Genomic DNA, 13,042 nt, shown 5'->3' on the forward strand with positions numbered 1-13,042 from the left:
ATTTCCATTGATTTTCCAAGGCCTCCACAACCTTCAGTGGCGAAGAATTCCACAGATTCACTACCCTCTGACTAAAGAAATTCCTCCTCATCTCCTTCCCAAAGGAACCCTTTAATTTTGAGGCTTTGACCTCTGGTCCTAGACTCTCCCGCTAGTGCAAACATCCTCTCCACATCCATTCTATCCAAGCCTTTCATGATTCTTATCTTGGGTGCAATAATTTTTGGAGATTTTGCTGCACTGAATTTTTAAATAATGTTGCATAATTTTATATATATGAAGTTGTAATGTATTAATTAAAATTTTGTATTTTAGGCATTTGCAAGTAAAATTACCGGAATGTTACTAGAATTATCCCCTGCGCAGCTGCTGTTGCTTCTAGCTAGTGAAGACTCATTAAGAGCAAGGGTTGATGAGGCCATGGAGCTCATAATTGCACACGGAAGGTAAAGTACATTATCTTTCTCAAGCCAAAAATTGTATATGCTGGAAATCTGAAATAATTGCAGAAAAAAATCCCGAATGTTCAGCAAGCATCTGTGGAGAGAGAAACAGATTAATAGCTGTTCATTCAACAGGCTATGAAACATCTCCACAAATGCAGTCTGACCTACAGCGTATCACTAACATTTTCTCTTTTTATTCCAATATCCTTCTGAATCTGTATTTGTTTTATAGACAATAGGTGCAGGAGTAGGCCATTCGGCCCTTCGAGCCAGCACCGTTATTCAATGTGATCATGGCTGATTTGTATTATATAATGTTTAAATATTGCATTTACAGGGAAAACGGTGCTGATAGTATATTGGACCTGGGATTGCTTGATGCATCAGATAAATCTCAGGTAGGGACATTTTATTACTACTAATAAATCTTGCTATTTGTTTGAAGCAATAGAATATTATTAACAATAACAGAATTGTCTTTAATAAAAAAAATATGCAGTAGGGCAAATTATCTGGCTGCATTAATGTATATTTTATATGACCTTCATGTTTCAATTCTCATCAACTTTTATTTATAGTAATCCTTCACCTTCTCAGGAAGTGTAACTTGTTATTGAAGAAGCCTGCAATTGCTAGTTAAAGTTCTAGTTTTAATTTTCATTCACTAATCTTGATGTTTGGATTGCTAATGTTGTTGTAATATTCTAGACGGTTTTAGTTTTGAAGTCATATACCAGAGGAAATAGAGAGATTTAAATTGGCCAACAAATGAAAGACCTTGCTGCAACTGATGATTTTAGAAATTGTACTTGATTTTTTTAAATAATCTGTAGCAGGACACTAGAAAACGACATGGTTCCAGTCGAAGTGTGGTTGACATGGAATTGGATGAACCAGACGATGGTGATGATAATGCTCCATTATTCTATCAACCTGGAAAACGAGGGTTCTACTCACCAAGGCCTGGCAAAAACACAGAAGCACGCCTGAATTGTTTCCGTAATATTGGCAGGTGAATTGCATTGGAAAATCATTATGATTATGTACCATTAATTTTTTTTCCATTTAATTCTTAAAATTAAATATCATGCCTGTACCTTTGCATTTTTTTCAGGATTTTGGGTCTGTGTTTACTACAAAATGAACTATGCCCCATAACGCTAAATAGACATGTTATTAAAGTTTTGTTAGGAAGAAAAGTAAGTATCAATTTTGGGTGTAATTGTGTGTGTTTATAATATATGTCGACCGTACACATTTTATATGAATTTATTAATGATTTTCAATTTATTTCAGGTGAATTGGCATGACTTTGCTTTCTTTGATCATGTGATGTATGAGAGTTTACGCCAACTTATCCTCGCCTCTCAGAGCCAGGATGCATATGCAGTGTTTGCAGCAATGGACCTTGCTTTTGCTATAGATCTTTGTAAAGAAGAAGGTGGAGGACAGGTACAGTGGCACTTTGTGTTAAAGCACAATTGTAATTCAAATTTTATTAGTGAGTGCCTAAATATCAACAGCATTGTGATCTTGGGATCCATACCCATAACTCCTTGAAACTGGCAACACAAGTAGAGAGCGATAAAGAAAACATATACAATGAGATGCAGCGAGACCTGGGTGTCATGGTACACCAGTCATTGAAAGTAGGCATGCAGGTGCAGCAGGCAGTGAAGAAAGTGAATGGTATGTTAGCTTTCATAGCAAAAGTATTTGACTATAGGAGCAGGGAGGTTCTACTGCAGTTGTTCAGGGCCTTGGTGAGACCACACCTGGAGTATTGTGTACAGTTTTGATTTCCTAATCTGAGGAAAGACATTCTTGCCATAGAGGGAGTACAGAGAAGGTTCACCAGACTGATTCCTGGGATGGCAGGACTTTCATATGAAGAAAGACTGGATAGACTCGGCTTGTACTCGCTAGATTTTAGAAGATTGAGGGGGGATCTTATTGAAACTTACAAAATTCTTAAGCGGTTGGACAGGCTAGATGCAGGAAGATTGTTCCCGATGTTGAGGAAGTCCAGAACAAGGGGTCACAGTTTAAGGATAAGGGGAAAGTCTTTTAGGACCGAGATGAGAAAATCATTTTTCACACAGAGTGATGAATCTGTGGAATTCTCTGGCACAGAAGGTAGTTGAGGCAAGTTCATTGGCTATATTTAAGAGGTGGATGTGGCCCTTGTGGCTAATGGGATCAGGGGGTATGGAGAGAAGGCAGGAACGGGGTACTGAGTGGGGATGATCAGCCATGATCATATTGAATGGCGGTGCAGGCTCGAAGGGCCGAATGGCCTACTCCTGCACTTATTTTCTATGTTTCTATATGGTATGCTTGCCTTCATTGATCGGGATATTGAGCTTAAGAGTCAGAATGTATTGGTGCAGCTTTACAGGAGTTTGATTAGGCCACACTTGGAGTATTGCGTGCAGTTCTGGTCGCTCCAATACAGGAAGGATGCGGAAACTTTGGACAGGGCACAGAAGTTTGGTCCTGTTTCCTAAATGACTCGTGTTATTGCGACGGGAGGATGGCGAGTGTTTCCCTTTCGCTGCATAGATACAAGGGCTCACTGCTCTTCCACCGACACTGGGAAGGCAAGCGGGAATGAGGGAGACGTTGCAGAGTAACTACTGGCCGCCTCGCTGACATCTTCCAACCGGCGCACCAGCGAGTCCGTACTGTGTTGACGTGGCTATTCTTGTTGCTCACTTTGTAGCCCCTGGCCGACAGCACTTTATTCAGTGGTGAGGGGGAGAGAGCCCCTCGATGACCAAGGGCATCCTGTTAGTGGCAGGGGCGGCCTGAAGAAAGCACTGTCGAGCAGGGGCTACAATGTGAACCACAACAACAACAGAGTCGAGCAGGACGTCACTGTAACTCTACTTCATGGTCGAGGGAAGTTCCCGCATACTCGTGGCCTCAGTTTGGTGGAGGAAGGTTTTTCAGCATGCTGAAAGATTTTCCGCGAGTAAAAATTGGTCGGCATGGTTCTTTTGAACTCAGTGCAGTGGAGTGGGGTCGCTAGATAGTCGAGGTATCCGTAGGCAATCTCCTTTGCTGACCGGGCATTTTAATTGGCTCATTGGAGTTTTTAAGAACCAAGGAAAACATGTTAAATGCCCGCTAAACGTTATTAAAAGTTGTCCGGCTTCTTAAAAGTCTCTCCACTCCTTTCTCTCTCTCTCTCCCCCCCCCTCCCTCCGCGCTCTCTAAAGAACTTGCTGTACACTCTGCCAGTCACCTTTTACCTTCCTATTCATCGCGGGTGTGAATTTCCCCCCACTTTCCCTGGCCCCCGCCTTTGCGATGTGTTTGTGTGTGTGTATGTGTGTGTGTTGACGGTCGGTCCAGCTCGCAGTTTCATCACTGACGGTCGATCCAGCTCGAGGTTTTTCTGGCGAGTGCCCTCGAGCTTGAAGATCAAAGACAGTCGCTAAAAAGTCGCGAAAGTGGGACAGGCCCTAATGGCTGGAGATGGAGATGGGGTCAGGTGAGATAGGGACATTTAAAAGGAATGGAGGGATATGGATTATGTGCAGTTGGTCCAGGCATCATGTAAGACACAGTGGGCTGAAGGGCCCGTTCCTGTTCTGGGTTCTATGAATGAATGTGATGACCCATAATAAGTGTATTTGCAGATACGTTACTAGGCAGATACACAAAAGTCACAAGGCACATTTGAAGTTGCACAAAATATTGTGCTATTCGGACGTGTTACGGAAATTATAGTATAGATTCTAACCTGTTGATCTCTGTGGTAATTCGAATTGCTCGCTGCAAGTATCAACAAGTTAGAACATTTGCATTGTTTCATTTGGATCCAAAAACCACATGATTGTAGGTCAGGCAGCACCTGTGGTGGAGAATGGACAGACAACGTTGCAGGTTGAGACCCTTCCTCTTGATTGGTCTATAATCCAGAAGAAAGGTGATGACACAAAGCTTTGACTATCGATGTCCCTCTACAGGTATTGCCTGACCCTGTGATTTCCTGTAGCTGCTTGTTTTTGCTCCAGGTTTCAGTATCTGCAATCTCTTGTGCTCCAAGAAAAAGAACAAGCTTAATTATTTAACCTTTTATTGTGTACACAACAAATATCACAAAATTAACACAATACTTTTAATGTTTTTATAACTGATTAAACTTTCATGAGAATACAGATGCCTATTGACATCAAACTTACAGCTATTTTAGTATTTATTTTCTGCTCTGTTTGGTGGAAACAATCTGATCGACTGCCTCTACAGATCCAAAAATACTGTAATGCTGTCCTCCTTTGCCACTGCATGTCGTATGTGACCATGTAGAAAATGTTCATGTTTATTATTGCAGGTTGAACTTGTTCCTGGTGGAGCCAATATTCCAGTCACTCCTTTGAATGTTTACGAATATGTTAGGAAGTATGCAGAATATCGAATGTTGGTGGTTGCTGAGCAGCCTCTTCATGTAAGTGGATATTTTCCTAGTGCAAATTTGTTGTTTTTGTTAGAAAAAAATCACATTTGAAGTAAATTCTTCAAAACCAGTCAGTAAACCTGTTAATGCTATGGAAACGCTGTTGTGTTGAAAATGTGCTTTTTCGTTTCTTGATGTTTTGCTCCATAGTGAGACTTTTCCAAGATTATGAGAATTTAAATTTTGTTCTAGCGTAAGAATATATGGCATTTGATTTTTCTTGACTCTCATTTGACCCAAATAATGAAGAAGCCCATGCCTATATGCATGAAATCCTGCACACCATTCAGACTGAGAATTGAAAATAATATTTGTGCCTTAAATGCCAAACAGTGGCCTTCATTGATTTACCGTCTTAAAAAAGGTTCTGAGCTGAAACACCAGCAATCCATTCCCTCCATAGATGATGCCTGACCAGCTGCGTTACTCCAGCACTTTGTGATAAGCCACAAGAAAGGAACATCACAGTTATTCTGCATTTACATGGATAAGTGCTTGTGCAATAATACTTCTCAACTACATTCAGGGCAGAATCATGTGTTTGATGTGTGTCCTGTCCATTTATTCCAACATGTAGAGTGTGTAGTGCCAGGTACATAGAACAGCTTTTGAAAGTATCATTGATAATATCTTCCAAACCCCACAACCTTTACTACCAAAAAAAGGAACTGTAAATTTGTCCTCTTAAATTTATCCCTCAGTCACATGCTCTTCCAGCTTGGCCAGATTCACCATTCTTTCATCTAATCTTCCGACCCAGCAGCAATATGGGAACATCTTTGCCACATGCACGGTAGTCTTTTAACTTGATTCACTATCATCCAAGCAGTTACTGGGGTTAATACAATAAAACATTATCATTGCCAGAGGCATCCATGTCGATTGACTAAGTGGGAAAAAAAAATTATCACACCCTAGTTGGCTGTTAAATTTGAGTGAAGCATTCTGGGTCTGTTCAGTTTCAGCACGTTGTAACTGCATTTGGAGTGTAAAGTCCAATGTGTTGAAATCCTGTCACCAGGGTTATATCTCTGATCATTTTTGTGTGAACTGAACAATGCCCCAATGTTAAATGATTGTTTTCTCTTTGAAGGACTTGCAAAGATGACAATTAAAACTTACCACATCCTATGATTCTGCTTTACTGGCCATCAAACTAATCCTGTAATTCTTAACTCTTCAGAGTTTATTATTTATAAACCTATTACTAACCCAGCTAGCAACTGTCTTCCTTTTAACTGTTCTATAGATGTTTTGTTTGAGCTCTTTTTTTTCCTGAGTACTATTTCCTGTATTTGAAAAACAAAATGCTTGACTCTAATTTATCCTTGCCATATTTTCCAGTTTAACATCTTTCTTTCAAGATTGTTATGTTAAGATGGCTTTAAACATTTTGTTTCCATTTATGGCAATATCCCTTTCCCTAGGACTTATTCATTTCTGTTTTAAATTATTACCGTTGAGATCATCTGATACTAAAATTAGGTTTTTGTCAACTTTTTGGTCACCATTATTTTGGCATTTCAATAAAATTAGTCTCAGTTAACTCCATGTGCCAACAGGTCTATATAACAAAAATAATTGAGCAGCTGTAGGTTCAGGATTTTATCCCTAGAGTTTCAAGTATCCCTTTTGTTGACCTTCTAAAGCTTGTTATCTTTGATAGTTTCATAGCAAATGAATCTGTTTTTGTTTCTTAGGAGGAAATAAGTTGATTTCATGCCTTGTCCAAATTAGTTTCAGGAGAATATAGGTGTTAACAATGTTTTATTTGTTCTTTATCTGAGATGGGATTGCTGTGTCCTCCCTTTTCCGCCTTATGATACCACACTCCCACTGTTGTAGCCTAAAAACACTGAAGAAAATGAACTGCAAAATCAAAATTGGGATTAAAAATAATGGATTACATTTTTCTCTTTTATCTGAGTGGCATATTGTCTGTGTTTTAAGCCCCTACATACTCATCACCCATTAAACAATACAGATAATAAAGGATTGAGATCATTTTTAAAGCATATTCTTCTCACTCTCTTTGCTAAAACTAATTTGGGCACAGAACATCAGGTTTTACTGGCCACCCACCATTACATTGTGGCTATAATGGCCAAATCCAGATCCAGTGAATGAATTATGTGGCCAAATGCATCCCAGAGACCATGAACATGGCCCCGACTGGTGTTAGGGTATGGAAAATGCTATTCAGAAGGAGAGGCTTCACTTCCAAAACTCCATTGACAGTTTTGAAAGCCACCAAAGCCCCATCTCAATTGTGAAATCTAAATGGACATCTAATTTGATGTCTAGTAATGTTCAGAGCAAGCAAAAAATAATCTAGCCATCAAGTCACAGCTCCAAATAGTAAATCTTGCCTACTACTTTTTTTTTTAAACCTAATTTGCCTTTGATCATTTTTGATTGTGCATACATACTGCCTTATTTGATTACCAAGGGTTACCAAAATCCTTTACACCCTGGCCAGGTTATAACACCCTGTGAGTGTAGATTGTCTTTCTTTCAGCAAGTCTGATTGGAGAACTCCAGAGAAACAGAGTAGCTGCACAGTATGTCATTTAGCATCATAGAGTTCTACTTTACAGAATTGGGCCTCTCAACCCACCGCAACTGTGCTGGCCATCTTGCCCAAATACACCAATCCCATTGGCATGTATTAAAACCGTACCCTTCTATTTGAATGTTCATCCAAATGCTTGTTAAATTTGTAATTGTGTCTGGTCCCACTAACTTCTCTAGCAGCATGTTCCAGCTATCAACCGCCTAATTGAACTTGCTGCTCAGGTGTCCTTTACAAATTCTATGTCTCACTTTTAAAAATAACACATATCCCTACCATAGGGAAAAAAAAACTATGTAGCCTATCTATGCCTCTCATAGTCTATACATCCTTCAGGTCACCCTTCAGCTACCTCCATTCCATTGAAAAGAAGTCCAGTCTATCCATTCTCTCCCCACAACTAAAGTCATCTAGTCCAGGCAACATCTCCTCTGCACATTTTCCAATGCAATCACATCCTTCCTGTTGTTTTGCCTTCCTAAATAGTTAGTAAACATTGTAATTTGAGTGTTTTCAGTGTTATGTTGCATTTTTTGGACTACATTATGCTACAACTAACATTGATATTTGATCATTTTATAGGCTATGCGGAAAGGATTGCTGGACGTTCTTCCTAAAAATTCACTTGAAGATCTAACAGCAGAAGATTTTAGGCTCTTAGTCAATGGCTGCGGAGAAGTGAATGTCCAGATGCTGATTAGTTATACATCTTTCAACGATGAGTCTGGTATGAAGCAACAAATTACTTTGGGGCTATTGGCATGAATTAATATTAAGCTTTAGCTATTGAATTTGTGTCTAGTGTATGGAAAAATTAATAAAACAAATGATGCACAATGCAATATCTGGCCTGATGCTATGTACTCTGGGTTGTGTATAATTTTGGCTGACTTTTAAAATGCTAGGTATGTGGTAGTTACTGTAGTTATGAATTAGATTGTGTAGCTTAAATGTTATTATTTTTTTCTCTTTGGCAGCAACATGGCCTAAATAGTCGCAAAACATTTCTTAGTTGTTAGCTGGTTAAGTTTACCGGCCCATGGGAAATATTGTCTGGCACTTTTTTTTAATTCTTCATGCCTTCTCATCAGAGGACAGACCTTTTACTTGTAGTATTGAGAATTTTACATTTAGGTAAAATTATTAAACTGCATTTCAGGCTAGAGTTCCAGGCTTTTTAAAAGACGGCATTACATAAAATACATTGCATATAAAAACACCTTAAAATACATATAAAAGCTTGGTATATTACTTATCAAAACATCATAAATTATATACAAAAAAAACACAATACATGATTTAAAATCCAGACTAAAAAGAAAGATCAGTGTCCTACAACGAGACAGCGATACCAGTGTCTCCACAACTGGGATTTGTAGCGTGTAGTGCTAAACCTTATGTTTGAGAAGGCCACGATAATTATATTTTTAGAGTAATTTATCCTGCAAATGAATTTATACATATGATTTCTTAGGATAGCTTCTAAAGTACTGACTCGTGCAGCCACAAACGTGTTACTAGCACTACGCCATCTAGGTTTCCTTAGCAGTGTTCTCGTGGCATCATTATACGCTACCCTTAGTCTCTGCAAACTTGTCTTTCTGTAGATCGACCACAGGTGCGCAGTATAGAGTGCTGTGCAATATGCTCTAAACAGCGACATCTTCACCACATCTGCACACGCACCAAACTTACACAAGAGAATATTTGCCTGTACCGTTGCGCCGTTGCCTATAAATATCCTCATCTGTCATTTGTTCCGTAATAAAATGCCCAAGATATTTTTCCTTATTACAGACACTAAGATTATTTTCAGGCAATTTAAAATCGGGAAATTTTAGATGTTTATCCTCTTTGGTTCTACAGATCATAACAGCACTCTTACCAGCATTATATTTAATATCATGTTTCACACCATACACAGAACATATAGTAAGGAGCTGCTGGAGACCAGCGCTAGATGGACTAAAGACCACAAGATCATCTGCATTCATAATATGGTTCCCTAAAATATTACCAATCATGCACCTAGTATTACAGGCTTTCAATTGCTTGGACAGATCATCAATATAAAGATTAAAAATGACTGGGGACAAAATCCCCCCTTGTCTTACACCACTGCTAACCCCAAATGGGGCTGAGACCCTATTGCCCCATTTTACTTGCATAGTCTGGTGGGCATACCAGTAAGCCAGAATTCTCACAATGTATTTAGGCACCCCTCTTTGACTCGTATAAATGACCTTGACATTAATACATTAGTATGTGTCAACAGTATCATTCATACAAACATGGAATTCATTTGTATCCATAAGGAGTTTGAAAATTACATCATGTGATCAAAGAAGTACACTTTGATAGAGATAATTATAAGCAAAATTAACATATGCAGGCTAATCCCAAACACCCATGTGTAAAAACTTAACTTTTGTTACTTTCAGGTGAAAATGCTGAAAAGTTATTACAATTCAAGCGTTGGTTCTGGTCCATTGTGGAAAAGATGAGCATGACAGAAAGACAGGATCTGGTAAGAATTACATTTTATAGGTTTGAAAAATTAGAGACCACCAAAATATTTCCTTTGTTCTTGATAAAGCTTTGTTTATGCGACGAGGGTGCCCACACCAAGTATTTATTGCCCTTCAGAAGGTGATGGTGAACTACAACCTTGAATAGTTGCATTCCCTCTATCGAGATTATTAACACAATTATGTTGGGTCGATCATTCCTGTATTTGAACCTATTGGCGATGAATGAACAACCGATCTATTTCCAGCTCAAGATGGTTTGAAACATGTAAATGCTGGTGTTTCTCTGACCTGCTTTTGATCTCTTTGATGGTAGAAATTGTGTTTTTACAGTGCTATTAAAAAGAACAAACTCCATTTTAAAATATACATATTCTAGCTCTAGTACATGTAGTTTGGTTTAGTGTTAATTTAGTGATACAGCATGGAAACAGGCCCTTCAACCCCCCCCCCCCCCCCGAGTCCATGCCGACCAATGATCCCTGCATTTTTACTGAAGCAAATTAATCTATAAGCCTGCCGTCTTTGGAATGTGGGAGAAAACCAGAGCACCTGGATAAAACCCATAGGGTCACGGGGAGAATATACAAGCTCCGTAAAGACAGCGCCTATAGTCGGGGTCGAACCCGGGTCTCTATCGCTGTAAGGCAGCAACTCTACAGTTGCGCCACCATGCCGCCACTAATGTTGTATTGCATTGACCGGGAATCGAACCTGGTCCTCCCGCGTGCCAGCCAAGAATTCTACGACTGAACCACCAGTGCAAGTCCTTGCGGTAGAAGAAGTGAATGTTTTGCTTGGTGAATTGGTACAAATCAAAGGATTGTTCTCTTGTGATGGTATTGAGCTTAAGACTAGTTGAAGTTACACACATACTGGCAAGTGTTCAATTTAACATTTGATGTGCCTTTTATAGATGGGTCAAAAGTTTTGAGGAGACTGATAACTAACCTTGTTTGACCACAGTGTTTATGTGGCTTGCCCAGTTTGTTTTCCCAGTCGACAGTATCCTTCAATACGTCACTGATGGGGATTTAATAATAATGCCAGCGATAGAAGATGGTTGAAGTCTCCTGCAGCAGAGTAGTCATTGCTCAGTACTTGGGTGATAACAAAGGCCCAACAAGTTGTATTAACATAGAAACATAGAAAATAGGTGCAGGAGTAGGCCATTCGGCCCTTCGAGCCTGCACCGCCATTCAATATGATCATGGCTGATCATCCAACTCAGTATCCCGTACCTGTCTTCTCTCCATACCCCCTGATCCCCTTGGCCACAAGGGACACATCTAACTCCCTCTTAAATATAGCCAATGAACTGGCCTCAACTACCCTCTGTGGCAGAGAGTTCCAGAGATTCACCACTCTCTGTGTGAAAAAACTGTGTATTAAAACTAGTTTGCTGATAATGATGTTTTCTTTCTGAACTTCAGGTTTACTTCTGGACATCAAGTCCATCATTGCCTGCCAGTGAGGAAGGTTTCCAACCAATGCCTTCAATCACTATTAGACCACCTGATGATCAACATCTTCCAACTGCAAATACCTGCATCTCGCGTCTATATGTCCCACTTTATTCCTCCAAACAAATTCTCAAACAAAAACTGTTACTAGCCATTAAGACCAAGAACTTTGGTTTTGTGTAGAGTATAATAAAATGTGTGTACTGTGTGTAATAATATAACTAGGTCCAAGTTTTGTAGATTAATTTTTCATTTGTCTATAAAATTGATGGAAGTTAATGCTGTCACACACCTGGAGGTTCTATGGTGGTGAACATTCCTGTATTTGGCTTGTAGCTGAAAGTCCAAACCACAGGCTGTAGTGGCTTTGACTGTAACTTTCTAGGCTTTTGGCTAATCAGTAACCTGTTAGCCTAACCGCAGCCAAAGATGACAGCAGATCATGTATTGTTACACTGTGATTTATGGTCATTAGGCCTAGGGGAACTGAAAATGTTTCTGAAATTTCACTGCTGCCTTTGTCGAAAGTTTGATCAAAGGTTCTTGTACAGAGGGAAGTAGGGGAATTCCAAATAAAACAAGAGAATGCTTTACATTTTGTGTGTGACTATTAAACCTGGTGGGGAAAAGCCCTTTTGTTTGCTTCATCTGTTTATCATTGGATACATTTTAAATTAAGTATTATGATTTGTTCCAATTAATATTGCCATGAGAGGTTAAATATACTTTGTCCTTCAGCCAAGACACAGTTAAGCTGACTTAAACTGGTACGGACTCATTTAATTTATAAAGATGTTTAGTTTTGGTATTGACAGTACCATTCAGTCACAAAATGTAAAACTGAGCCTTGCTTTGTGCAGGTTGTACAGTATGCTTCTATTTATCCAAGCTACTTTAAAAAAAAAATCATTGGTTTGGGTATTCATTAAGTTTAACAAATGGTTTGTTTAGGTTTCAGATATCAAATTGTGTACTGTACCAAAGAGTTGGCAAACCAGTGCACATGTAGAAAAGTGCATTTTTATATAAAAATAAAGGAAATTTGCATTCTCTGTTCTTGCTGCAGTTCACGCACTCCTGTCGCCTCCTCACGCGCCCCTTTAGTATCTCCACTTATTCCCCTACTTTTGTGATAACTTTATACTTGATGTGTAATGCTTTTCCTTGTGTGCAACAGAAAATACTGAAGTTATCAGGACTTTTGTGGTCGATGTGTGAACCCATTACTTGTTTTACATTGTAAATAGTCAGTTCTTACATAATAGAAAAAAACATAGCACCATATTGATTCACTTTTTAATTCATTGCATTATGTTGGTCTTGAGCTTGTAACCTGAAAAACTAATTTGTATTCCCCGTTTTGGAGAATAATCCCTTGATCTATTGCAGGGTAATTAAAATAGCAACTGGTAGCATTTGAGACATACTGATTTTTGAAAGTTGATTTAACTTGTAACTTCATGAACATCATGTTAAAAACAGCCTTCTTAGTCTAACCCCATTGCTGTCTCCTTACTTTCCTTAACTCTTTGCTGTCTCCTCCCCTTCCTTAACCCTCGAGCTGTCTCCTC

General features: G+C 39.1%; 1 protein-coding gene across 1 annotated transcript in view; it reads left to right on the plus strand.

Moving 5' to 3' along the window:
- The window catches only part of LOC129696717 (E3 ubiquitin-protein ligase UBR5-like), a 135,244-nt gene extending 122,717 nt beyond the window's left edge, over positions 1-12,527 (plus strand). Inside the window, 9 exon segments of the mRNA XM_055634847.1 lie at positions 316-446; positions 784-844; positions 1,280-1,458; positions 1,561-1,645; positions 1,743-1,898; positions 4,786-4,899; positions 8,063-8,207; positions 9,922-10,007; positions 11,442-12,527. Coding sequence (XP_055490822.1) covers positions 316-446; positions 784-844; positions 1,280-1,458; positions 1,561-1,645; positions 1,743-1,898; positions 4,786-4,899; positions 8,063-8,207; positions 9,922-10,007; positions 11,442-11,654 — 1,170 coding nt within the window. The 3' untranslated portion in view covers positions 11,655-12,527.
- The last annotated feature ends 515 nt before the right edge of the window (positions 12,528-13,042 follow it).

This window comes from Leucoraja erinacea, chromosome 4 (assembly GCF_028641065.1).
Source record: "Leucoraja erinacea ecotype New England chromosome 4, Leri_hhj_1, whole genome shotgun sequence".
Taxonomy (NCBI): domain Eukaryota; kingdom Metazoa; phylum Chordata; class Chondrichthyes; order Rajiformes; family Rajidae; genus Leucoraja; species Leucoraja erinaceus.